Below are 26,539 nucleotides of genomic sequence, written 5' to 3' on the forward strand. Positions count from 1 at the left end.
AGCAGCAGCGGCGGCGGCACCGCCAAGCCCGCGCCGGCCCCGCAGCCCCTCATCGCGCGGGCGGTGGGAGCGGCGCCCCGCCGCCGCACATCGCTCCCGAGCGGCTCCAGCTCCGGGGCCGGGGTCCCGGGCGGTTCAGCGCCCCATGGCAGCAGCAGCAGCAGCGCCGCCGCCTCGCCGCGCCCCGCTCCCGGCCGCCGCCTGCCCCGCACCCGCCGCCCCTCGCCGCGGCTCCTCTCCGCCCTGCCAAGCCGCTTCCCTTTCATCTGCTCCACGTGACGGACACCGCGGGGTTATCCCCGCCCCCCGCGCGCCGCTGACCCGCGCGGCCCTCCCTCGGCGCACACCCGGCGCGGGCGCCGCCGAGCCCGGCGGAGCTGAGCCAGCCCGGCCCGAGCCGCAGGCCCGAGAGCGGGCGGCGGAGCCTCGCGCGGCCCCGCGCTCCGGAAGGCCCTGCCGGGAGCCCGCCTCCCATGCGGCCGGGCCTGCAGGGCCGGTCCGGTGCGCTCGGGACGTGAGAGCTGCCCCGTCGGCCTGGGCTGCGCCCCCAGGACCTGCGCTAGGCCCGCTGAGCCCCTGCCGCAGCCCCGCAGGCCTGGAGCTGAGCCTGCACAGCCGAGCGCACCACAGCCACCTCTGGAACTTCTCCTCTGCGACTCTGCGCGGCCTCCCCTAACGCCACCGCCCGCGGACGGCTCCCAGCACGCTCCCTCCTCACTCGGTGCGGGCGCTGGTTGGATCGGCTCCGACCCAGCGGTGCGCAGCTGCGGCTCCGGGAGCAGACCGCTTAACCGAGCTCCTAGCTTATCCCTAATACAGCCTGCGAAACCGCATATGAATGATGTGGAAAGGTGCACAGGTAACGATCGTTATTTCAGCCTCACACTACAAGACCTGGATGGAGGCCAGTGATTCGGTTGTCCTTTATAAGTACTTATAACCAGGTTGTGGAATTCATTAACACAAGATGTTATGGAATCTAAAAGTATTAATTGGTTATGAGGGGTGTGAGATCCCTTGCTGGTTATGAAGCCCAGTGGCTGGCTCTGGGGTGAGTCCATATCCCACTGGCAGAAGGAAGAATACCATGATCTACAAATTGCTAGCTTTGTTTCTAAATATACTTTGCTACAATTGAAGATTGCAGCATCCTTAGCCTGACACAGTGAGCAACACTAGCTTAAATCCTTGAAGATTTCTTCAGTGAACAAGAAAGGGATCAAGCAAGGATCACAGGAACATACACCCTGATCTTCTAGCACAAAATGCCTCCACAAACCTCAGACTTCAGTACAATGGATCAAAGGCCACAAAACTACAGCTGGAGAGGGGATCACTGGTGCTCTAGCCTGGTGACAGCAGAGAATGCACTATGCAAGCTTGTGCTCAACACTGAATTTTAGGTTATAGGTATGTTACAGTCAGATTTCAGAAAGGTGTAGCACCTGGTGTACTAAATAGAAGCATTTTCATCCCTTAGTACAAACTACCTCTATGTGATTTCCCTTCACCTTCATGTGAGGCAAATGTGCTTACACAGCAACAGGGTTTCCTACACCAAATCCAGATAGGAACAGGTCAAACATGGAGAATTCTGGGAGAGCTTTTCCCTGCTGTGTCAGCTGAACCTTTTGACAATCTGTGGCAAAATTAGAGATGTATGCAGGGGTTGCAGTTAAAATGTTGAGAGGGTGACTGTTAACCTGAACTGTGCATGTGTCATAAAGAGAAAGTCTCTTCTTGACATTCTACTAATTCTCTCTTATTTCTTCACTAACTTAAGTGGCTTAGGCAAATGATACCCAGACTTTTAAATCCCTTCCAGAAGCAGCAACAGCAGGTAATCTCCAGTCCTTGGTAGGTTTTTATGCCCTGCATGTCAGGTTCAGGATGTCTTTTTTCACTAAGTATCCTTCTTCTTGCAAAGGTTCTTATGCCATTGTAATTATTTTTTTATAGTTCACAGAACCATAGAATGGTTTGAGTTGGAAGGGACCTTAAAGATATCTAGTTCCAATGCCTCTGCCAGAGGCAGGGACAAATGTTCTATTAGTACAGGTGAATAGCTCATGTCCTAAGTTGTAGGTCAAGGCTTCCCAACTGTCCTACACTCAATGTTATTAGCAGTAAGAAGAGTTGGAATTTCAGTGTTTCAGGAGGACAATGGGGTGTGCACAGGTTGTCGTACAAAAGGTAATGAATGAATGAACAATTCCCCTTACAGAATATCTTCCAGTAAGACACTATTGTGCAGATTGGTATTTGTTCCCCCAATCCTAAGTACAGTCAGAGCCCAAGGGCAGCCATAGCACTGGATGAGGTTTTTGAGAGTATGAATTGCCAATGTAACCTTCATGGAGCTGGATCAGCAAAGAGACCAGGGCTAAAGGCAGCCCAGGGCAGGCAGGGATGGAGTGAAGGTTATTTTAAAACTGAACCAGCAAGCTGAAACAGTATTGGGAAGAGTAGCTTCAGGAGTGGAGATGGGAATTGGAAATCTAGTTCTAAGAGACCACAAGAAGAGGTCAGTGTGTGTGTGGAACACGTTTTTATTTTAACAAACTAGGAAGGACATTCCTGATCCTTAGCTGTGGAACTGGAAAGTCAAGAATGCTGTGTCTTTCCCTGCTGGTCAGCAAAGTGGACATCAATTTACTTAAACAGTGTAGGGGCTCAGACAGATAAGGCCTCTGCCTCTGTTATTAATGGTCTCAGGTCACCAAGTCCCCTCTGCTTGGGCAAAAATTCAAGCAGGAGGTTGCAGAAGAGAATGGGCTGTCTATCATTAAACAATCAAACATTTCCAGTTGGATTCCTTCCCAGCTGGCAGCATACAGCTCACAGTTCACTTATGCCACAAACCTTCAGGTATGCTTTCTTTGTTTTCCCCTGCATAACAAACTGAGGCCCAGGCTCTGATACACAGAAGTCTCAAGCATTTATAACTGCAGCTGAGGACAGTAAGAACTATGATTTGAACATAATGATGTATAATGCCAGATGGTCTGACAAGGCATGAGTAGGCACTTGATCTCTTCTCCCAGGTGACAAGCAATTGGACAAGAAAAAATGGCCTCAAATTGCACCAGTGGAGGTTTAGATTAGATATTGGGGAAAACATCTTCAGCAAAAGGGCTGTCAACCTTTGGAACAGGCTGTCCAGGGCAGTAGTGAGTCACTATCCTTGCAGGTATTTAAAAAATGTGTAGATGTGACACTTGGGACATAGTTTAGTGGTGGGCTTGGCAGTGATGGGGTTAACAGTTGGATTTGATGATCTTAAAGGTCTTTTCCAACCTAAACAACTCTCTGATCCTATTTCAGAAGAGAGCAATCAACATTAAAGGATGTTTTTGAGGGGAACTTCCTACATCTCCTTTCCCTTGCAAAGAAATGGGTATCATAGAACTGTCCTCCCCACACAATCTTGAGAGAAAACACTGCCAGTGAAGTACCCACATTCTGCTGTGATGAGTGTTACAGAAAAAGCCAAAACAATCATGTTGTGCTGAGAGGAGGGCTGGAATATTGTGCAGGGACTATAGCTCTGCACTGCATCAGGCAAGAAGAAAGCAACACTGAGTAAGCCACTCACAACATGCCCATCAGCCATTCTCACCATTAAATGAATCAGGAACCCAGCTTCCCGGGTCCTGCCATCCCTGCAATTGAAAATACATTTGGCTGGAGATGTCCAATAGCTGCTTTCTGTCACATCTGTGCAGTAAACCACAAATACAGCATCCCTTCTAGAGCCTCTTTCAGCCCTATTTCATAATGAAATTAAACATATGATATCTGCCTGTTACCCTTGTCACTCTCCTGAACCTGTTTGCTAATTTAACCAGAATAGGGGCAGAACAGAGGTCTTAAGATAGTACATTCTTGCAAATTTTGTGAAAATCAGAAGCTCTGGACTCTGGGTCCAGATACTGCAACAGTATCCAAAAAGGACATGGGGGAAGCTAGGATATCAGGAAAGCATCTTTAGCTCTGCTGTTTCAGCACCAACTTGTTTGTCCTCCACTACTGAGGGACCCTCCCCAGAGCCTCGTGTCAGTTATTAGAATAGCAAAAAAGCAGGTGACATTTTCAATTCAGTGTTTTCTTAAGACACATTACGGAAAGCCAGCCTGGTGCCAGCCTCCAGCGCAATGGCAGCATCAAACTCAAAACACCACTTTCAGGCAGTAGCAATGTGAATGTTTAAATAAATGTTTTTCCCCTCCTATATTGTCTTAGATCCTAGCATAACAAAGGAAAGCACGGCCCTTTTCCAAAGAAATAAAGTGAACAATGAGCATGGATTAAATGCATTTCAGTTACCGTGGATTTTGACTCTCCATTTGATCGAGTTTGTCTCCAGGATAAGCCAGACCTTCTTTGGAGCATAGTACATCTCTCATCCACTGTAAAGAAATAATACAATCACTTAAAAGGGGCTGTTCAGCTATGTAGTAAGAAAAGGTGGTTCTTACTCCTACGATTTATCTTAACAAGTTATCTGATAACCCAGAGAACTCAGCAAGGCTACACTGCAGGAAACCCACTCCCAAGGCAGGGGCAGCATGTCACTGCAGAGTCCAATGACTGCTTCCCCCCACTGGTGAGCAATGATCTTTTTGTAGTTGGCTGTGAGCATTTGCAGGTAATGCTGTACCCACCTAGGACTGAGATTGTTTTGCCTTTAACTACTGGGTGTTCAGAGTAAGTTCTATAAGCTGCCACTTAATAAAAACCCCAACAAAATATCAAAACAACAGACACACACACAAACCACTACTGCTGCTGTCCCCAGTTAATAAACATGTTCTGAGCACACAGGGGTAAATGGGAACTGTGGCCAAGAATAAATTCTATGAAAAAAAAGGATAATATTTCAGTAGAACAAGCTGGTCCTCATCTCCTTCTTTTCATGACAGTGACAACCAGTAAAGAGAAATTTTACTCCTAGAAAGACAGATTTCCATCAGTTCTCACCACTGAAGAGGTGCTGATGGAAAAGACAGCAGTTACCCCTATAATACTTCACAGATTAACTTAGATCATACACAATTGCTTCTCATCCTTCTATTTACTCTGTAAAGGCAATTAAAGAATCAGTGATGACTACAAAACCCTCACATCCTCTTCTTCGATAGTCACAAAAGTATCATCAGGCTTTTATATGAAGTAGAAAGGTTGTGATCACACCCAGGATGGATGGTGGGTGGGTGAATGGGCATCATGTCCTGGGAAGCTGTCACTGGACACAGAGGACCAAGCAACAGATCACCAGGGGAATTTCAGCTAAAGAGTTGAGCCACCAATGGTACTAAATAAGATGCTGAAAGAACTGAGAACCAACATAACGAACATAGAAAGGATATAAGTGGATACATCTTCAGGTTAGACAATAATCAGGGTTCCAGGCTGCTGCTTTAACTATGACAAAGTGAACAACTTGCAAAGGCAGCCCAGTTATCTCATTTGAAAAAACAATCTTACAGTGTTGAATGCACTTCCCAAAAACAGGGGCATGTTATTAGTTTCCATGGCAATGCTGAAATGATACAGGAGAGATGTATTTGTGTGGGCACATAAGCAAGTTATCACAAAAAAACAGTGGGTATGAGATTACTTCACATTAACTGGAGGATGGAAACACATGCAGTTACCTCAAACACTTTTAGCTTATAAATTCACATGACAGTTCAATCACAATAGTGATTAATTTGTCTGCCCATGCTTAAGACTCAAAGCCCAGCTGAGACAAGAGAAACAGAAAAATATCACTGACTAACCAAGAAGAAACATACCAACAGACAAATCAGGATACACCATTACATTTTAAACACCACTAAAATTAAGAAATTCTGGAGAGTACCAGTGGATTTGTTGACAACTCCTGTTTAAAAATTAGTCAAAGTATTCTAAGTACTCTTCATTCTGGTTTATAAGTGTTATAAATGTTTGTTTTAATGGAGAATGGAGACTAGTAATTTCCTTTGAAGCAAATTTATGTTGAAATACAGTTCTATTTATATCTGTTCCATCTAAAGGAAGAAGTATCTGTCTTTTGCTTCAACCAAACTGCAAATGAAAAAGAGCCCCATCATATAATTGTACACTATGTGACTCAAAGTCTTCCTCCTACATTGCAGATACTTATTTAGCATTTACTTTGGAATTTTGGCTGGTTATGACACTGGAGTTTAAGAAGTGGGTGGTCAGAGGTCCCCTTGTGTAGATTAAAGAATGCCATAGCAGGATTCAGGACATACCTTCATTGCATGGTGCAGTGTGGTGACATCTATGCTAGTTTTAAATGTGTATCACAAGCAACCTCACACCAGAGAGTTCTGTACAAGAACGGGGTTTTGATGAGCAGAGTTTTCCATTAAGGCATTTCTTAAATCAGACTCGAGATCCTTCTTTTCACAGCAAACTGTATGTGAGAAGTCCTCAGAACAGACCAAGAGTCCATAGGAAGGATAAGGAGAGCTGTTTCTCACTCACACTACCACACCTTCCTTTACAGATGATGTTGGTAATGGGTGTCTTGACTACTGTCCACATTCCCTACATGTTTTAACACTGTACCCTCCAGAGGCCAATATTCCTACAGTGTATTTCATAATCAAATATACTGTCATACCTCCTAACAAGCAACAGAAACTAGAGCTGTCCTCCTGGTAATTCAGTGCCACATATGTACCTGCCCTTTTTCATCACCATGTAAAATTGTTATTCCAAGGCTCTAGAGACATAATTGCACAGCTCAAACACAGGCTTAGGACTGACTGAGAGCATTACTTAAACGTATTTGAGTGCACGGTAGGTTTCCATTCCTGAAGCAGCAAGAGCTTCAACTTCGATACTTGGAAATGCATCTCCAGCGCTCCTCAGGCCGTTCCTGATGCTGCACTGGAGGTGTGGGATGCACTGAGGCAGAGCAACCAGTAGGTGACCTCCCAAACTCAAAAAGCCAGGCGAGTTCCTTTGCCCTTTTGCGAGACACACCACGTATGCGTGAAGCATGCCAAAATATTTCCAGAACCATTAGTTTGAATTCAAGATGTCTCCCACAGCCTTCCACGTTCACGCAGTCGAACTTTACTGTTGCAATCTGGAACTGAAAGCTAAATATAAAAGCATTTTGTCCGTTACAGTTCTGAAAACCATGTTTTCATCGATACCATCAATTACTGTAAAGTAACAAACTACTGTAACTCATCAGCTCAACTAAAGACCAACAGAGAAAAACCAGTGGAGACTGATGTTAAGACAAATGCTATGCAACTGTGGCTTTGCCTCTTGCTATTTAAAGTTTGGCAACACAATTTATCCAAATAAACCAGCATTAAAGCAATCCAAACAACCAACTGACAAGCCATGACAACTTTAATTACAAAAGCTGTTTGTGAACAAAATTCCCTGTCAAAGTTTGGAAAGTTAAGTTTCCAATGTCTTAAACAATGTGTAGTCTTACAAATCTGTATGAAGGAAAAACATTCTGATTTGGGAGCCCTTCACTCTTTCTGTGCGTGTAGTTACCTACTGAAGGGGAAAGATAATAATGAATCAGGCCTCTAAAACTGAAATATGTTAAACTGTACTAAACATGCCTTATTTAGATAACTTCAGCCTTTTGGTTTTGCAAACTATTGTCCAATATAAGGTATAAGCTTACATGAGAGTTGCAAGAGAACACACATGTGCAATGCATTCTGCAGGGTACTCACCAAGAACACAGGCACAGCACATCATGTTACCAACCAAAGAAAACCCAATACTAATCATCTTAGACCTTTGCTCTGTGCTGTTTAATCACCTAAAACCTCTGCCAGCACAGCTGAGAACAGGATGGATTTGGAAAAAATCTGGAGCCGTACTTTCCAAGTTTCTCAGTACCCATTCATTCTGCAAGTACCTTCAAATCCATCCACACAAATGTCTTTCACTGTATTCTCCCAGCCCTGAGATTGCTTTATATCATCTCTACTTACTTCCAGTTACAACCCCACTAAATCCTGGATTACTGTTCAGTTTATGTGCTCATTATGTCAACACGTAGCAGTGCCTTCTCTCACAATACTAAAGAAGTATCCAAGGTAAACAACATATAAATAACATACCCTGCACATTTCTGGAAATCAGATTTACAACCAAGCTAAATATTGAGACTTCTGTCTTAAATTCAGCATTGTTCCCAGTGTTTCTGGAGAAAATAGATGGTACAAGTTTTTGTTCATGTGGTTCTACTTCAAGCAATACACTATTTAAAGTGAACAATATGTAACCAACTCAAAATAAATTTGAAGCACGTGTTTGAAGTGTGTAATGTATCAGACACTAAAAGTGTGCAATGTATCAGGTACTAATACTGATGGCAATGAATAAACCTGCAATATGAAGAATCATAGAATCATAGAATAGTTAGGGTTGGAAAGGACCTTAAGATCATCTAGTTCCAACCCCCCTGCCATGGGCAGGGACACCTCACACTAAACCATATCACCCAAGGCTTCATTCAACCTGGCCTTGAACACTGCCAGGGATGGAGCATTCACAGCCTCCCTGGGCAACCCATTCCAGTACCTCACCACCCTAACAGTAAAGAATTTCTTCCTTATATCCAGTCTAAACCTCTGCTGTTTAAGTTTCAACCTGTTACCCCTTGTCCTATCACTACAGTCCCTAATGAATAGTCCCTCACCAGCATCCCCCCCTTCAGATACTGGAAGGCTGCTATGAGGTCTCCACGCAGCCTTCTCTTCTCCAGGCTGAACAGCCCCAACATTCTCAGCCTGTCTTCATATGGGAGGTGCTCCAGTCCCCTGATCATCCTCGTGGCCTCCTCTGGACTTGTTCTAACAGTTCCATGTCCTTTTTACGTTGAGGACACCAGAACTGCACACAATGCTCCAAGTGAGGTCTCACAAGAGCAGAGTAGAGGGGCAGGATCACCTCTTTTGACCTGCTATGATTAAAGCAAACAGATGGATTTCACCACTTCTGACTACCAAAAGCAAAAAAAAAAACCCTATTCTTAACATTTGACTGTCTAAAATGAAGGAATTTCTACATTAACAACTGATTCATTCATGTGAAGGTGAGTTAAGCAACTATTTATTTTATCTTAGGTTATCTATTATGTTAAAGACTCACCTAAAATACAAGATCTGACCAGCACTTTTAACTAATTACCTTAATGCACTGCATTTCCCACGTTCAAGTACTAGTATATGATCTATTTAATTGATTTATAAAGGGCTTCAACTCTTTCTGACCATTTACATAAAAGTTATCACTGGAGTCAAGTGCTAACAGAGCAAATAAATGAGGCTGCCAAAAAGGAAGCATGAAAGATTCCTCCCTCTGTGAACAGCAGCTGTTACCCCTTGCCCTCAGAGTATACTGCAAATCAAACATGCAGGAGGCAGGAGACAGACTATTCTGACAACACCCCTCACATTTCAGGTCACACTAAACATATGTTGAGACAGAGATGATTCCTAACTTGACATTCCTTGTAACTTTCCTGTGCATCTTTCCTCGCAGAGTCTCTTGCAACAGCTGGAGGCAGGCTCCTGCAGGCAAGAGGCAGCACTAGGCGAAGGAACTCATATGGAAGAATATAAGGAAATAATTTTAAAATCACAAACTGAGAAAGTTGCCAGGACTCTCAGGGCTCCTAACTTCTAAAGGGATTTCAAAGGGAATGACTAAGAAATAAGAGAAGGCATTTCCTTTCAAAAGCTGGCACTGCTCCAAAGAAGAGCTAGCCTCTGCCAACAGGAAGTCATCATCAAGCTTTGCTAAGCACAGTTGTTTACCTGTCAGATCATTTTCCAAGAAGAGGTTCCAGTTCTGAACCAGGATGTGCAAACAGAAAAATGTACTGGAACAGGAGCTTTCAGGCATGTGTAATTACAGCAGTTGCTGTTTTCCTCAGAGGGCTTGTTCAACATGTCAAGTACTTACCCAAAGCCCAGCAGAGGTGGTCAGTTCACTGGGACTGCATCGCCAGCAAGCACAGAGTGCAGCAAACATCCCTCAGTGATGGAACCACAGCACCATCTCAGCTAAGGGTCAGACATTTATCTTTCACTTGTGATTACCACCAACAGTGTATCACCATGCACCAGTATGCAACAGTGGACCCAACACCTCTCAAGTAACATCACTTCTAAAAACAGAACTCGCAGTGCACAACTCTACCCTGTAGTTTAGCCAAGACCTTAATCACATTTGCAAATCACATTTAAATGTGGCATCTTTCAGAACCTCCAAACCCCGCACAATCTGCACAACTCCCTGGTCCACATTTGCACATCGGCACTATGAAGAGAACTGTGACCTTTGCAGGGGAACACTGGTCTTGGGACCAAGCTAGATAGAAATGGCTCAAGAGCTAAAGTAGTACTAAAGCATGGAAATAGATATTACAATCAAACAGCATCTAACCACCAGAGATGCCAACAGATAGACCACTGGAAGGGAAAGGGAATCCATGCAATGAAGTAGAGTCATGGATAGATTAATGGTGTGGAGGGGGTTAGGCTCAATATTAAGCAAGTTGGTTAGAAACAGAAGCCAGAACAAACCCAAACCCCAAAGTAATACACTGAACAACCACAACCTTCCCTTGACCTGCAGGGTTCCTTCACATATCATCTAGTTGGCATGCCCACCTGACTCTTTGACTTGAGCCTGCTTCCCTGGCCAGCTGTTCCAATGCTGTTTGGTTCCCAGGTGAAGTCTCTCAGGGTGACATAAATCCTCCCAAGGGCATCCAGCTTCTATGTATAAAAATGTGTTTACATGACCAGTGTTTGCAAAGCTTTCTGGTAATGCTTCATTTTCACAGAAGTAGGAGCAAAGGGCTGGGAGCAAGACTATGCACTGTGGTGTGGGTATCTTGTCTTCTTTTAAATCCCCATAAATGGTGTGCTCCAGTCTCTGAACGTACAAGAGAAATTTGGTTCTCAGTCTGACAGACCAAATCAAATCAAGAGCTCTATCCCAAAGTACTGGAATGTCCTTGTAAACAAGTAGGCTTTCCCTTTATAACCAGCATTTCATGACAGCGGGAGATCAACCTGCAGATGCAAGTGGTGCTTAGCAGACATGCTGCTCTTCAGTGCAAGTCAGAGTTCTGGGAAAAGTACTCAACTGGCAAATAATTGCAAGTTCTGCAGAATGACATGTGAGTTAATGGCTGGTCCTGCCCAAGACCAGAGAACTCTTGAGTTTCAGAAGAGTCTAACACAATGAAGCAGATGGAAATTACAATACAAGGGAAATTCAGGGGAAATGAGATACTATGTAGATGCAAGGAAGACACTCAGCTCTCCATGTAGGTTGCCTGAGCTTAAATTTGCTGTTATAAATCCAAATTGAGACAATGTATCTTTAGAAATTGTTAAGAAAAATCCGCCACATTGTATTCTGTAATGTTAGAAAAAGGAATTCCACACTCAAAATGTCAGAAGCCATGAAGCATGAGGTCATTTTGCTACCAAAAGAAACCTGTGGTGCAGAAAGGTTACTATGGGAGAGAGCAACAACGCAGGTCTGTATTCTTCAAAAAAGAAGCTAATCAGCTGCTGTACATGCATCTACCACTGGTCTGTCGAAGTGTGCTTCCCACCTGCCTTTGCTATGAAGTACTGCATCAAATCTATTGCTAGTAAGCTACCGCTAAACCTGGCCTGGGGCATAACCTCTGTGAATATGGGCAATGCTATTAAACTGCCACAAGGAGCTCCAAGGTGAGCTTCAGTGTCTGTGGCTGCTGGGGACTCCAGTGACAGGGAAGGGAGACCCTCTCTTCCTGAAAAACAAAGACATTGTAAAAGGCCCAACTTCCAGAGTATCTTTGTTCTAGAAACACTAACAGCATTGTCTGAGTTAACTCAGACTTCTCCTGAGAATCAGAAGCAAGGCTTCATTTACTGTGGTGACAAGAGAAATGATTCTGTTGGGATGGAGAGACAGAGAAGCCTACTATGAAGGCATGTGATCTCTGTCACAAGACATGCTGCCTGAGCCAACTGCTGCTGCCTGTAGTGACTAGGACACCACTGTGGGGAAAATACAGAGGGATCTCCAGCATGAAGTTCTGGAGGTGCTGGAAAAAGCTGTAACAGAAAGCACTCAAGGTACAAATGTGATGGAATCTCTCCCTCACCACAAAATCAGTTAGGTCACAGGACTTAGCCATAAAGATTATCAAAGTAAGAATCTCTAGGTATTGCCTGTTGCCCACTACATAGATCCATGTTGGAACTGAGACAGACCCACACACTATTCCTATAATTCTGGGTAGTAACAGGTACCACTAATGTATGCTGGTGGAACATGAGGACAAGGAACTGGAACACAAGGTACACATTTGCAAGATACTTGCAGAAGAGTCAGTGTTTAAAGTTGGACTTACTGGGTCTTTTACACAGCTTTCTGGTTGTACTCTGGAAACAATCACAGAGGCCAGTGAGGCAGAGTTTTAGTAATAAATATAAATAGAGAAGGAATCATAGCTGAGAAAAAAAAACCAATGACACCTTTCTGCATTACCTGCTCGTGGCAGTGCTAAGGGAAGGCAAAGCCAGTGTCAGTTCCCAGAGCACGTGGATAAGCTGCTGTTCCATGCAGTAGGCAAAAGATATTCTGCATAATTCCTAGTACTAAATGAGTATGTCATTGTTACAACTAGCCTTGCCAGACTGATGGAAAGTGCTATACCCTTTACTATCACTTTGCCTGTAAATAATCCCCACCCTCTACAACAACCCTTCCACTCAGAGCACAAGGAACAGCATGAACCCCATGTGTGCTCCCAAAAAGCCTCAACTGTTAAGACTAAAAGAAAGGGTTACCACTACCCCAGACAACTGAATAACATGGCTGAAGTGAAACTTCCCCTGCTCCAGCTGACAATGAACTCAGCAACTAGGCTAGTAGAGCCCCACAGGCAGGCAATGGTTAGTGTCCACCTTGAGACTAAAAGCATCAGAATTTTGAGAAGTGCACTTTTGAATCCCACTAATGAAATATAAGAAAAAGTAAAATTAATACAAAGTTAATTACAAACATTGCAGGCTTGGAATGACCTCATTTTAGGCCATAGAACAGTTCCCTTTCTCATCTAATCAGCTACTGATACAGATCTGGGAATACTCCAGCTGTGGACACAAGCTTGGGGCCCTGGAATACTTTCCAAGTGTTTTCAGATCCATATTGGGCAAACAAGCTCCTTCTCAGACTATGCTTTTTAGTTAACATTTCTTTTTCTCTACACCCTCTTCTTTCAATTTCTTTCCCTATTCTTGAAGACCTAGAGTACTGTCATGTGGATCACAGGCTTGGATCCAATGACAAAACCTGTAATGTGTAAACACTGAGTATGGGGCTGGGAGGAAAGTGAAAGGTGAAAAATCAGAATTAAACTTTAAGGTTTTTAACCAAAGTTTTCTGAAAGGGTATCTCAGTACAAGACCACTTTTATCACACTTTCCTTTGCTACTCTTTCACCGTGTGACTTACCCATACATTAAAGACTTTATGTGTTCTAAAGGTAGGAACACAGTATCTCTGAGCCTAAATGTATTCTCAGTAACTAGCAGATATATCTCTGCCCTTCTGAATCTTATTCATGATCACAAATGTTGCAAAAAGAAAAAGATGCATTTTCTCTGGTTCCATATGAAATTAAACAGGAAAATTAAATCACATATAGACAAGAAATTTGGATTTGTCTTCAGCTGTAATGCTAGGAAGTCTGGGTATCTATATGATAAATCACATCATGGCTACTCTCACCAGTATAGCTATAAATATCAGAAAACAGCACAAGCAGGAGCATGTTTGCTGTAAAGAAGGGCAACATACTGAAAATAAATGTCTGAAATCAGAGAGAGACATTAACACTAGACCTGCATTTTGTTAAAAAACAGCAGTGCTTTTAATTGGGAATTAGAACTGCAGAAAAAATGTGAGTCCAAACCCAGAAGAGATGTACAAAAGAGCAGCAGGTAAGTTTTCAGTGACGGGAATCTGAGGGGTTTACCAATTCACGAACAACCTTTTTGCACTCAGCATAAAAGGCTTATTGAACACTAGCTGTATTATTTACAAAGGTGTCAAAGTAGAAAGGTGAACTCTCAGTCTGAACTAAATGTCATGCTGCAGTGAGTAAGGGAAGAACAAACACCAACTCACAAAAGCAACTTGTTCTCTGTATCATGAGGGCCTGGCAGAAATCCAGCATGGGAGCAATGCCAAACCAGCTCACCACTGCCTTTGAACTTTTAAGGTTCACGTTTTTCCTGTAGTTACAGGATTTAACTACACTTATAATCTGAAAGAATTTAAATGCAATGTACTGATGAGTTCCTGAAATAAACGTAAACGGAGGAAGTTCCAACATTTCAAAGCTACCCCGTGTCATGGACAACTGCCATGAGCAAACATGGAAAGCTTCAGACACCAAGCTGTGGTCGGCACTTCGGACAACCCAGTGCCCCAGGTGGCTGCGTGTGTTTGTGTACGGCTGTGCCCCACAACCTGCACACTGCCCAGCTGCGGCACCTCCATGGGGTTGGAACTAGATGATCTTGAGGTCCTTTCCAATCCTAACTATTCTATGATTCTATGTGCAGTGTTTCCAGGCTTTCCATCCGGCCCCCGCACCGGCCTGGGCCCAGGGCTCCCGGCTCTGCCCTCTCCTCAGGCACCAGCGGCCGCTCCCGCCGCTAACCACAGCACGGCCGCCTCTGCGGTGGGTGCACGGATACTCCTCAGGGACTCCAACGCGCTCTCCTAAAGCTTCTGCTCAACAACCGCCAATCTCCTCTCAGCGTTTTTGCTCTTTTAACTTATTTTTCGCCCATCCCCATGACATCTGTTACAGCTGTTCCCGGCACTCGTACTCCCCAGAGTTGTGCCTTCCCCCGGTTTCAGCTCTTGACTAACCTGCCGGGTCCCTCCTCGACACACTCCTCACTGCACAGAGCCCCCGCCCCCCAACAGTACCACCATGTCAACAGCAGCACCGAAAGGCCTGAACAAACACAGCCGGTGCCCAGACCACCCTAGGCCAAACGCCCGAGCACCCGGAAGCTCCGAGGGCCCCGCCCCTTCGCTACGTATTTATTGACCGGCCCCAGCGTCTGATGCAATCCGCTTCCAAGCTTGCTCTCAGCAGCAAGCCAATCACGAGCTAGATAGGATGTGTCGTCATGCCGTGCCTACCAATGAGAAAGAGCCACGATCGTAGAAAGCGGGGAGGGGCTGTGAGACCGCAGAGCACTGCCAGTTACGGTACTGGGAGGGTCGCAGTTCCTCTCTCCTCGTCGTCAGCCATGGCCGCTCTGCCCGGCGCAGCAGCCGCCCGGCTGCTCCTCATCCCTGGCAAACCGGCCGAGTCCCCCGCGGCCGGCCGGCATCTTTCTGTTGTCCTGCCAGCAGGAGCTGCCGCTCCGGATCTGGAGGCCCCACCGCCGGCCCGCAAGCGTCAGCGGCTGACCCACTTGAGCCCGGAAGAGAAGGCGTTGCGCAGGTGAGTGGGGCCGGTGGTGGGAGCTCGCAGCGCTGATGCCACCGCCCTGACGGCCGCCCTGCCCCGCAGGAAGCTGAAGAACCGCGTGGCGGCGCAGAGCGCACGGGACAGGAAGAAGGCGCGGATGGCAGAGCTGGAGCAGCAGGTCGGGGAACTGGAGCAGGAGGTAAGCGGCCTAGGGGGTGGGGGTGGAGGCCGCGATTTGCGCCGTCGCCTCCCTCCTGCTTCACGGCTCTCCGCAGAACCAGAAGCTGTTGCTGGAAAACCGACTCCTGCGCGAGAAGACGAGCAGCCTTACACTGGAGAACCAGGAGCTGCGCTGCCGCCTGGGTCTGGATGCTCTGAAGGCAGAGAAGGAGGAAGAGTCCGAGGTGAGTCCCCAGTAGCGCCCCTGTCTGGTCTCTTCCCCCCCGCCTCAGGCAGGGCCGCTAAGAGCCGCTCCTGGAAGGCGCATGCGTGGTGATGAGCAGCGGTCCCGGTGCCGAGAGCTCTCGGGCTGTTGCTGCACTGCTGTGGAGAGGAGGCTTCATGTGCCACAAACCCTCTTGTCCTCCAAGTGGAGGCTTTCCCACACGGAGCAGATACGCAGCCCTGCAGCAGTGGTGTGGGAGACAGCAAGCTGAATAGTTCCAAGTTGGCTTGAGGTTATTTCATCGTTCTGTTTTGTTCTAGAAGTAGTTTCTGCTCTATTCATGTGGGTCAGTCTCGAAAGAATGGTGCATAGTGGAGGGGGTCTGGCTTTCAGTTAAGTGGTTTTGCAGATATATGGAAGTCTGAGCCAACTTTGAAACTGGTCTTACCATTAGGTTCTTACTGCCCAAAAATAAATGGGTAATCTAACAGTAGAAGCCTTTATGTGATCTGCAGGAGTATGTGTGTACTATCGGCCAGAACATTTGCAGTGACTGACTGGACTTTTTCCCTGGCACAGGTTGTGAAGGAATCACAGGTGGATGAGATTAGATTGGTGACCGGGTCCGCTGAGTCCGCAGCACTCAGACTACGTGTTCCTCTGCAGCAGGTGCAGGCCCAGCAGTCACCATTTCTGATAATTTCCACATGGATTCTGATGGCAGTGACTCTTCAGACTCAGAGGTGAGCATCTGTTCCTACCTAGAACATCCATAAAATTCAGAACCACTGTGGATTTAAAATGAGTATTGTAACTTCTTTATCTGAAGTCAGTTAATGACTTTTCATTGTTTGTTTTCCAAGTCTTGGAATGCCATACGTGTGGCTCAGAACAGCTGTTAGGCTGTATCCAGTGAGTACAGGAGTTCATGCAGGTTTAACAAGTCCAGTTATCCATTAAATTTGATAAGCTGTTTCCTGAAACAGTCTTTTAGCTCTTACATCAAAAGTGCACAAATGCCAAAAGCAGACTGTAGTTTTACTCTTGTTGAAAACAAAATTTATCATTTTGCTGATGTGTTGGCAAAGCTGTTGGAACATAAAACCTGACCCTTATCAATGCCTTCCAGATATGTAAGGCAGGATCAAGGCACAAATGCCTCCCCCGACCTGCAGCTTTAGTCATGGGCAGGTATGATCACACCAGGCTCTGGTACCTGCTCTGTGAAGCCAGCAGGATAATGTGTTTATACTTGATGGGTCCAAGATCTTGAGGAGTTTCTAATAGGCTGTGAATATAAAATACCTGTAGAATTCTATGGTGATTGTCAGTGCCCTTACAAAAAAGCTAACAGACCAAGAACTTAGGAAACAGAAGTAATTGCTTTTGCTGTTCTTATAGCAGTGTTCTTGGTGTAACTTGTAGTTCTGTGATTGTGTTAGCATGTTTTAACTTCCAGATGAAGGTTAATAGATGTAGCAACTGATATTCTGCTTTAACAGTAGTGGGCTCTCTTTCTGAAACAGTGTTTCATTCTGCAGTCTGATCTCCTATTGGGCTTTCTGGACAGTCTGGACCCAGAGATGTTTCTTAAATACGCTGATTCAGAATCAACGTGCCTGGAAAAGCTGGAGGAAGAGATCTGTGGAGAAACAAGTTCCATACCAGCCTCCCCCTCTCCCTCTTTGGGGTCCTCATCAGCTAAGCTGGAGGCCATTAATGAACTCATAAGGTTTGATCATGTGTACACCAAGCCCCTGATACTAGAGATTCCTGTTAAAATGGGCAACCAAACCAATATGCTAGTGAAAATTGAGGAAGTATCTCTCTCTCCATCTGAAGACAAAGTTATCCCCAAGGTCCCAGTATCTGTGAAGGAGGAACCGGTAGACAGCTTCATGCCTGAACTGGGTACCTCTCACCTGCTTTCCTCTCCTCATAGTCTTGCAGCATCAAGCTCTCTGTTGGATGCCTGTAGTGACTCTGGATATGAAGGATCCCTCTCGCCCTTCAGTGACATGTCCTCTCCGCTTGACACTGACCATGCTTGGGAGGATAGCTTTGCTAATGAACTCTTTCCCCAGCTGATCAGTGTCTAACCCAGTAGTGTTAACTCCCCTTGGATAAACAGGGTAACAGAATAAGCCCCTTTGGGGTGGGGGTGGAAATCCAGTGCATTCAGTGAAGTGTTGCTGACTTCTGCCTGTGCTAGTAAATGGAGTGATGGCCAGTGCATTTCTACTGGTATCAAAAAGCCCAGGGTGCCCTGTCCTACTCCTGCCATCACTGTTGCCTTATGAGGGAGGAAAGGTGGTTTCTCAAGCACTTGACAGTTCTATATGAACCTGAAAAAGCTTGTTTTCAATTTAAAGTAATTTTAACCCCCAAAACTGCAATGAGATATTCAAGTATAGACAGCTGTGTTGAAACTAGTCTGTGTATCTTACAAATTTACTATGTAAATACTTGTTTTACATTTGCTATGTAGAGTTGCTTTCTCCATTTAATATTTAACTGTTGGTGCAATTAAAGTGCAGTGCAACTCACTGTTCATTTTTTGCCTTGGATCTCAGTGGGGAGGGGAGAGTATGTGGGCCTTGCAGAATTTGAAACTTTAGCAGATTAGGTCTTGGTGTCTCACCATTAAATCATCTTAATGCACCAGTCCAGCAGCATTTCTGTATTCTACAGAAGTGCTGCTGGCAGCTTCTGACAGCATTGATTTTGCAAACTGAGACAGATGTGTTTGTATGATGGCTGGAGCTGCTAGAGCAGAATCTGCAGCATGAATAGGGAATGCAGGTGGCAGTAGCCTGATACATGAATGGAATTATTGTAATATCTTCCTGTTCACCAGTAATGCCATTCAAAATGCTCAGTTTTAGTCAAGGTGGGTGCACTTCAAGTGGTGTCCAGTGTTACTGAAGCTGTATGACATACATGGGATGAAAAAAGGTGAAGATTGCATTCCACACAAATTCCTGAAGCATAAGATTAACTTTGCAAGAGCTAATTTCAGATAACACAAGAGGACTTTTTTGTTGTCCCCGTCCATTTGTTCCAACATTACAGCATTAAACCAACTGAAATTGGAACCATGGAGGAAGAACTGAACTTTTCTGAAAGTGAGCTGTTGTAGGGGTTTGCTCAACTGCTCCTGGCTTCAGTTGACATGCTGTGCATTAGATTTTGATAGAAAATAGCTTGAGGTGAGGGAGGGAAGAAAATGGGGGGTGGGACAGGAGGGTACTGGTTACTAACCACGGTGGTAAGATTGCTTTTTATACAAATTAATAACCTAGCTTGTAATAAAGCATTCAGTCTGAGCACAGAACAGCAGTAAAAATGACAGCTGTGCAGTATAGCAGAACTGACATGAGAAAAGTTAAAACTTCTGAGAGTCTAAGTTGTTGCTTGAAGCAGATGTTCAGTGGATGAGCAAAGTGCTACATATAAAATAAAATGTGGATTTGTTTTTAATACTCAAACATTTGTGGCATGACAGATTTAGAACAGTGCTTCCTTTCTGGCAGCTTCAGGTTTCTCCCACGCTGCTGCTATGCTCCTGCTGAACACTGTGACATGCTCTTGGAACTATGTAGGTGAATTAGAAATCTTGGGCTGAAAAGTATTTTACCCTCCAACTGAAGGACTGGACATACACTCTCAAGGTGTTCACTTTTGTTAGGAATGAAACACAGCCATCTGAAAAATATTTTAGAAAATTTATTGCAAACTGACATACAAAGGGTGATTTGGTCCCCTGAGAAGACAGACCACAATCAGATCATATTTCAAAATAAAGTTTTTCCTAATACTGCATTAATTTGCCATCCTGCTTGTAAACAGCATGAAATATTTTAAGGAAGCTACTAACAAATGATACTGTTACAAAGACAGAAGTCTGAAAACGCTCCACAGCTGCTTCTCTCTTGCCCTCTCCAGAAGATGGCTACAAGAATCATCTGTCTTCCCCCTTAATTCCTTCTCTATCTTTCTGTTCTCTCCTATTGCAAGGGCAGAAATTAATTACAAAAATTATGTTTTATACCAAAGCACACTGCTTGGACACAGGGCGTTTTCCACACATCTTGGGTCTCTGTCAATAGTCCACCACTGTATTACTGTTCCAGATGGCTGAATAACAGGAATCAGTGGTGCTGTATTAGCATCAAACAATTAAGAGGAAACACATCTTCGAAAGTCAACCTTTTGTACAAACGTAACAGGAAGAAAGTAAGCTTAAAAGCCATCTACAAGAATTCTGCAAATTTGATAAGCAATTTTAATTTTTAATAGGAAACCCTGCATCTAGATTTGACTTATTTTGGCCTCCCAGTTTTCTACATCCTCTTGCAATTTTTAGCGTTGCTCAAATGGTTTTGAATTATTTATCTTTTCAGTTTGTTTAGGATTCAGAGCTATCAGCTAAAACAGTTCCAACCTTGAACTTTCACTATAATCATGCAAGCTTAGAAACATGTAAGTATTTGGAGGTAACTGTTTTCTACCCACAGTGACAACAGCCTTCTCCAAACTCCATTGTTTCACTTTATACTCCAACAGTGTAGCATGTCAAAGGCTGTAGATTTTAAGCATGCTCAGCAGCTTATTAATACATGACAAGTTTTACACAGTATGTGCAAGAGATTTATAAAAGACCTGGAAATGAAATTAGACATAATAGCAAAATAAAGTTGCACATGTTTCCCAATTTAATAATAGTTTCAGAATATGTTGGTTAGCAGAGTAATACCTATTCAAGTGTTGAAATGTTTTGAATGATGCTCTGAAATGTTTTAGTAAGAGACAGCAAATTTCACACAACCTTTAACAAGAGCAGCAAGACAGACAGGGGTTTAACAAGTAGGGGTATCTTCTGAACAAAGCTGGTGTCAGCTGTGTACTTGCTCTTTTATGTTAGCAAGATGTCAACAACTGACTGGGATGCTAAAACTGAATGGAAACTATTACCTTGAAAGGAATTTTTTACAAGCCTCAAGTCATGTATCTCTGAGAAAGCTCAAGGACTTCAGAATGTAAGATTCTCTGCCTTGTTTAAGCATTTTAAGCATAATGGAACTGTTGTGCATTGAGGAAAGGTACAAGCAGTAACTCATCGAGGATTCCTTTTCTTAACACCCTAAGCTGGGTACAAAATTCTTTTGGCATATATATGTATAAACTATGTGACGCTATGCTAATGGCACATGCTCTGGCTTAAAATTTAAGTATAGATTCCCACAGAAGACAAGCATCTTCACTGCCAGCGCCAGCAGTCTCAAGTCCTCAATTCTGGGACTTTGTTACAGATGATAACCAGCATTCGACCCTGTTTATGCCAGAAAGTGGCTCCCTGTTACCTAATTTGCTTACCGTGTTCATAAAAATGAAAGGATACCATTTATTTCATCAAAAGTTACACTGCCTTTAGCTGACTTTCCAATTCGATGCATACAAAGAATCACAGCACAATATAAGTAAATCAATTGGCTGAGAACCACTTTTTTCCAGATTTCACATCATTTGGGGAGCATGGCAGCAAAAACCCACAAGCACAGTTTAGGAGCAAATGAGACAAAGATGATGACTAAAGTTAGAAGATACCTTACATGCTAGTAGCTGGTTTTACTTTCTACAAAGCAAGAGATTTATGCTCAGCTGTCACATTCCTTCTCTGTCACACTGCAGAATGTGCCATTTCTACATGAGTTTGCATCAAGTACAAACCAGCCAGAAATGAATCTGTGTGAAAAGCTGTATAACCACAGGGATTGCTCTTCTGTCTGTGTCTAAAGTATTTCTTCCTTTCCATACCTTTTTGTAGTTCAAATTAAACTAACTGACCAAGCATAGTATGTGCACCAAAGTCTTAATGGCTCAGTACGTGAAAGATGTGGCTTAAGCCACAGTTACATTCAATATTTGGATTTTATACTTTACCAAGAACAATTAAGAGGATATTCCACCATTAAGCAAGATGGAAAGCTACTTCCTTGTTCCAAAGGCCTCTGGATTTCCTCCTCAGTAAAACCAAGAATATTTAACATGCCAGAGTACAGAAACCTTGAGATTTTTTCAGTTACCTCGTGTCTGGCCAATCCATTTTTTATGATTGTTAATAAAAAAAAAGAACCCAAATAATAAAATTTCAGATTCACACATCAAACCAGAAAGAAAGATGGAATTAAATAAAAAAGGAACAAAAGCCATCTGAAGCTCACCATTCTCAGTCTTCAGTCTGGTATCTACAACTCCATTTCTTCTTCTGCACACCCAGAGATTCCCAAAGTAGCGTATGGATCTGGAGACATGGCAGTCTGTTGTGATTCAGGGAATGTTTCAGTCTGTGGGTCAAAAGCAGCTCTTGGTGTTGACTGCTTAGCTTGACACCCTTCTATACGCTGCTGCTTGAAGTTCTTAACAGAAACAGACTTCAGTTTATCTGGGAGAAATTCAGGAAGAGGTTTCCAAAGCACCAGCTCCATAGAAGGACGGCTCCTAAAAGGGATGAAGTCTCAGTTAAATATAAGTTCTCCAATCACAATCATTAAATGCAGAAGACCAGTGAGTATCTTCATCCTTTGTGCTAGCCTGGAACTATATTCCAGAATCCATAGAGTTTTTATTTTCCCCCTATTATATTTCCTCTTCCTTAACCAGTTTCATTAGTTCTTGTTCTAAACCTGTATTTTCTTTTCCACAAAACTAAAGACCACTGTTGATCACACTTCATGACCACCTTCTTTTGGAAACTCACATCCATGAAAATCAAGATACAATGGTTTATTCAACAAATTTCACTCTGTAGAAGTGAGGAGTACAAACCAGACAACTTGATGACCACTACAGAGTTACGTTTACTTCTCTTGTACATCAGGACAGATTTTCCTATTTTGAATTATTTGTTACACAGTGTTGGCTGCATCATGCAGTAATTAAGGTCATCTCCACAAACATGAGACTGGGTCTCTCTTTTCATATGCATGTGTTAGCTACATAGCACCATGATTTCCTCCAGAACTTACATAGATTCTATTATTTTCTTTGTCAGGACTTCATCAAAATCCCTCTTCATCCCTTTTTTAAGGGTATCTGACAGGATAAGAGTGGGCAGATTGCTAACATTTCCATCAGCATGAACTTCCTCATCTTCATCAATTATCCTAGGAATGGAGGGGGAAGAGGGAGATAAATACTATTGAGCATTCTGTTAACAGGCACATCCACCGCAGACTATAGTTTCATGTCCGTGCACTGCACTGTACCGTGTAGATATCCAACCTAGGCTGGGTACCAGAAGCAGCGGGGCCATGTTAACATGAGTTTCTCTTGGGCCAATATACCCTAAGAACAATCGTATGCATAGAAGCCACTTGAGCAGCTATGCCACTTCTGGTACCTGAGCTAGCTTTGTTATCCCTGCATCATCCAGCGGTGTGCAATGCAGACAAACACTAAGAGAAAATACATAAATTCACTTCAGGGAAAATTGGGTCATTTGGTCACATTACAAGAGCTAGCTAGCTCAGTTTTGCAGTAGCTTCACCTGCTCAATTCCCCATATCTTAGCTGAAAAGGTGCTGAATGCAGTTCTTGACCTTTAATGATTTTGCACCAATTCTTCAGAGATTAAAACAGCACCAAAAGTATTTAGAACAAACTGGAGGTGTCTCCTTTGGTTTTGATAAACCTCTTAAAGAAAATTCAGCAGAGTAGCTGGGAAGGATGGGGAACAATCCTCTGAGAGGTCAAAGCAGACTGCAGTTATAGCCAGATAATAAAGACATACATCACTACTCTGATTTACCCGTAAAAAAATGAAATGATCTAACAGTACCTTGTTTCCCTTCACGCATCATCTATGGAGTAATCATCTAAAAAAAAAGCCTGGTTTATAACCTTCAAACTTCTGGCTTTCCTAACAACTGTCTTCAGCAGTCATTTTAGGTATTTCAGAATACTACCTCAACTGCCATCAACTGATAAATGCACACAACATTCCCAGAAATCTTTCCAAGACAAAAATGCACAGTACATTTATTAAATGACTGCAACAGACTGCCCACAACCACCCCATTATCAAGCTATCTGCTATTTAACAGCAATGTGAACTTTAGTCTCATTTCATATGTCCAGAGAGAGATCTCTGGTTCATGTTACTTTCTATGCTGACAAATTCGTATCTGTCTTGAGCATTAAGAAGTATTAATCAAAGAACAAGCTGCAACTGGTTGAAAAAAGATGAACTCCAGTCTGACAAGATAGTACTAGTTCAAATTGGAGCTCTAGAAACTCACAAAAGAGCATAAAGCCCCATTATGGTATACTGATGATGCATGATTGTGAAAAGGTGGTTACTTATTCAGCATCTCTTGCTTTAGCACCCTCAATTTCAGATCATAGTACCAGACCTAAGACCCATTAGGACCACAGGCAGCCTAAAAACCAAGCGCTTAAACACAAGGTTATTACAGTGTTATTACACTGCTAAGTGATAGATTTACCCCATAATGCCCACAGAAAAAGGAAAGCTCAGCAAAGCCAGTCTACTCAATCCCTGCATTTACCTGTCCTCAATTTCCTGAAGCTTCCTGCGAGCAACCTCGCACTGCTGTTCCCCCATTGTCTGATCCATTTCTTCACAGGGAATTTCTAACATGGCAGTTTCAGGACCGCTGCCATCATACTGACTTGCTACCTCCCCAGCTGCCTGCTGACCTGCACAGAGAATCCATTCTTCAGTGTTGGGATTCAAAGGGCAATTTTTGGCTTCTGTCAGTCTCTTCTTCCGCTCAGGACAACTAGGAAACAAAGTAATTTTACAGCTGTCAAAAGAGAAATGTGCCATTCTACAGGAAAAAATGTTAATAGAAAGCCATGTGCATGTCAACAGATCTGACACACTCTGGAAAGAAACTCCACAAAGAACATGAATCCATGCAGCTCCTAAGAAAATGTGCATACCCATGCAAGAAAACCAGCACTACACAATTCATTAGGTAACTGAAAGGGATTCATTCAGGCTTGTGTGCAACTCAGGGGAAGAACTCCAAACTGAAACAATACAGAAGTTCCCTCTCTGTACATGTTGTGGGCGAGATGTGCTCAAATCTTTATTGAAAATAAAAAGCAAATTAAGTATTTTCTGGCTACAAAAGACAAATTTAATTTACCCTTCTGTCTCTTCTTCTAGCTTATGCTTCTTTCCACAGCGAACAGAGCCACTGCAAGAGAAAAACAAATGGTTATTTAGAATCTATCTTCCAGTGACACTGAGATTTCAAACAATATTTTCTTCCCCCTAAAAATTTCACTTGCTGCTAAGAGCAACAGTCGCAGTCTCCTACCAGCTGTGAAGGGACAATAAATGACACTTTGTTCCAAAAAAAGTCAAAGGCATCTGTAATTACTTAGTTTTCGGAGCAGAATTCCATGCTAGTTTCTCCTCCTTTACATTATTTGCCTTTTTCCACAAGGGGACAAGGCCAATTTCTGAAAAAATGCTTCCACAAGCAACAAGTGATGCAGCTTCAGTCTCTTAATACCTTGTCTCACAGTAACATACTCAAATTAATGATGACCAAACAACAACAGTTTAGGGAATGGCTTTTTGTGCTCACATACGAGAAAGAGTAAGTTAAAGTAAAATGTGCATGAACTTCAGATCATGCCAAAATGTCAGTAAACCTCATCACATTTCTTTCCATTTGGGAAGCTCCTCAGTCCCCCCACTTACAAACTTGAAGGCCGTTAAGACGCGTGCAACACAGTTATAACATCGTACAAGTGAAACACTACAAGAAAACAAATTAGAACTCGTCTCAGCCGAGAAACACGTTCATCCCCTCCCCGCGGCCGCTGGCTCCGCACTTACTGGCCGAGGCCCTGCTGGGGGTGCGCGGCACTTGTGAAGGAGCCCACCGGGGCCACCGGCGAGCCCTCGTTGTAACTGCCCAGCGCGGCGAGCGAGGCCACGTCGAAGCCGCTTGGGAGGTACAGGCCGGAGGAATGGCCGCCATCTGTACCGTCTGTTCCGTTCCCAGCCATCATCATCATCATCATCGCGGGTGGCTGTAGGCGGTCTTGGCCGCCAACGGCAGGCTGCGGGCCATGGCGGTCGGGGGCCGCGGCCGGCGCCTGCGGGAACTCCACGGCAGGGCCTGCGGGGACTCCCTGGCAGGATCTGCCCAGCGCTGCCATTTCCTGCTTGGGGAGAAAGAGGACATCAACACCACCCATCCGCACCAGCTGCGCGACCCCGCGAGGAGACCGGCCCCAAACCGCCCTCCCGCTGCTGGCGCCGGCCCGGCCCCGCCTGGGCGCTCTTGCGGAGAGCCGCGTTAACAAAGCCCCGCGACTGCGAAGGTGAGCCCGGACAGCGGCACCTCGGTGCGCTCTGGGCTCCGCTGTCCCCAACCGAGCGCCGCAGCACAGAACAGCTGCCCACGGAGCGCTCACCGCTGCGACGGGACGGACTGGGCCGGGCCGGGCCGGGCCCGGGAGTGGACGACACCGCCAGAGCCCGAGTCTTTTCCAGGCCTTTCGCCGCGCTTGGCGAAGACGGACGCGGGGCACTATGGGAGCTGTAGTCCCGGCGGCGGCACGCGGGGCACCATGGGAGCTGTAGTCCCGGCGGCGGC

The 26,539-nt window shown here is 44.5% G+C and overlaps 2 protein-coding genes across 6 annotated transcripts; one reads left to right on the forward strand and one right to left on the reverse strand.

The window, feature by feature from the left end:
• Nucleotides 1-4,391: 4,391 nt before the first annotated feature.
• On the reverse strand, nt 4,392-26,503 carry CCDC117 (coiled-coil domain containing 117). Of its 5 annotated transcripts, none has more exons than XM_034068033.1 (7): nt 26,358-26,477; nt 25,774-26,102; nt 25,073-25,123; nt 24,467-24,700; nt 22,925-23,062; nt 22,121-22,397; nt 4,392-4,409 (listed from the first exon to the last, which is right to left on the reverse strand). In XM_034068033.1, exons 2-6 carry the CDS (start codon nt 26,097-26,099, stop codon nt 22,145-22,147), a joined length of 1,002 nt encoding a protein of 333 aa, XP_033923924.1. In that variant the 5' UTR covers nt 26,100-26,102; nt 26,358-26,477; the 3' UTR covers nt 4,392-4,409; nt 22,121-22,144. The 5 variants fall into 5 exon arrangements, with proteins under 5 accessions (XP_033923924.1, XP_005147771.3, XP_030903680.2 ...); XM_005147714.4 differs by lacking the exon at nt 4,392-4,409 and adding an exon at nt 19,355-19,601; XM_031047820.2 differs by lacking the exon at nt 4,392-4,409 and having other exon boundaries at nt 19,603-22,397; nt 25,774-26,105; nt 26,358-26,503.
• On the forward strand, nt 15,284-18,449 carry XBP1 (X-box binding protein 1). The gene is made up of 5 exons (XM_005147715.3): nt 15,284-15,544; nt 15,614-15,710; nt 15,787-15,915; nt 16,476-16,639; nt 17,438-18,449. Exons 1-5 carry the CDS (start codon nt 15,348-15,350, stop codon nt 17,625-17,627), a joined length of 777 nt encoding a protein of 258 aa, XP_005147772.2. The 5' UTR covers nt 15,284-15,347; the 3' UTR covers nt 17,628-18,449.
• Nucleotides 26,504-26,539: the final 36 nt, after the last annotated feature.

This window comes from Melopsittacus undulatus, chromosome 12, assembly GCF_012275295.1.
Source record: "Melopsittacus undulatus isolate bMelUnd1 chromosome 12, bMelUnd1.mat.Z, whole genome shotgun sequence".
NCBI lineage: Eukaryota > Metazoa > Chordata > Aves > Psittaciformes > Psittaculidae > Melopsittacus > Melopsittacus undulatus.

Excerpts from the sequence above, each read along its gene's own strand:
- XBP1 (XM_005147715.3), top strand. The coding sequence starts at position 15,348 with ATGGCCGCTCTGCCCGGCGCAGCAGCCGCCCGGCTGCTCCTCATCCCT. Across the intron at positions 15,545-15,613 it reads GAAGAGAAGGCGTTGCGCAG|GAAGCTGAAGAACCGCGTGG; the intron begins GTGAGTGGGGCC and ends CCTGCCCCGCAG. Across the intron at positions 16,640-17,437 it reads GTGACTCTTCAGACTCAGAG|TCTGATCTCCTATTGGGCTT; the intron begins GTGAGCATCTGT and ends TTCATTCTGCAG.
- CCDC117 (XM_034068033.1), bottom strand. The coding sequence starts at position 26,099 with ATGGCAGCGCTGGGCAGATCCTGCCAGGGAGTCCCCGCAGGCCCTGCC. Across the intron at positions 25,124-25,773 it reads CCCCAGCAGGGCCTCGGCCA|TGGCTCTGTTCGCTGTGGAA; the intron begins GTAAGTGCGGAG and ends TTTCTCTTGCAG. Across the intron at positions 24,701-25,072 it reads CTAGAAGAAGAGACAGAAGG|TTGTCCTGAGCGGAAGAAGA; the intron begins GTAAATTAAATT and ends TTTGTTTCCTAG.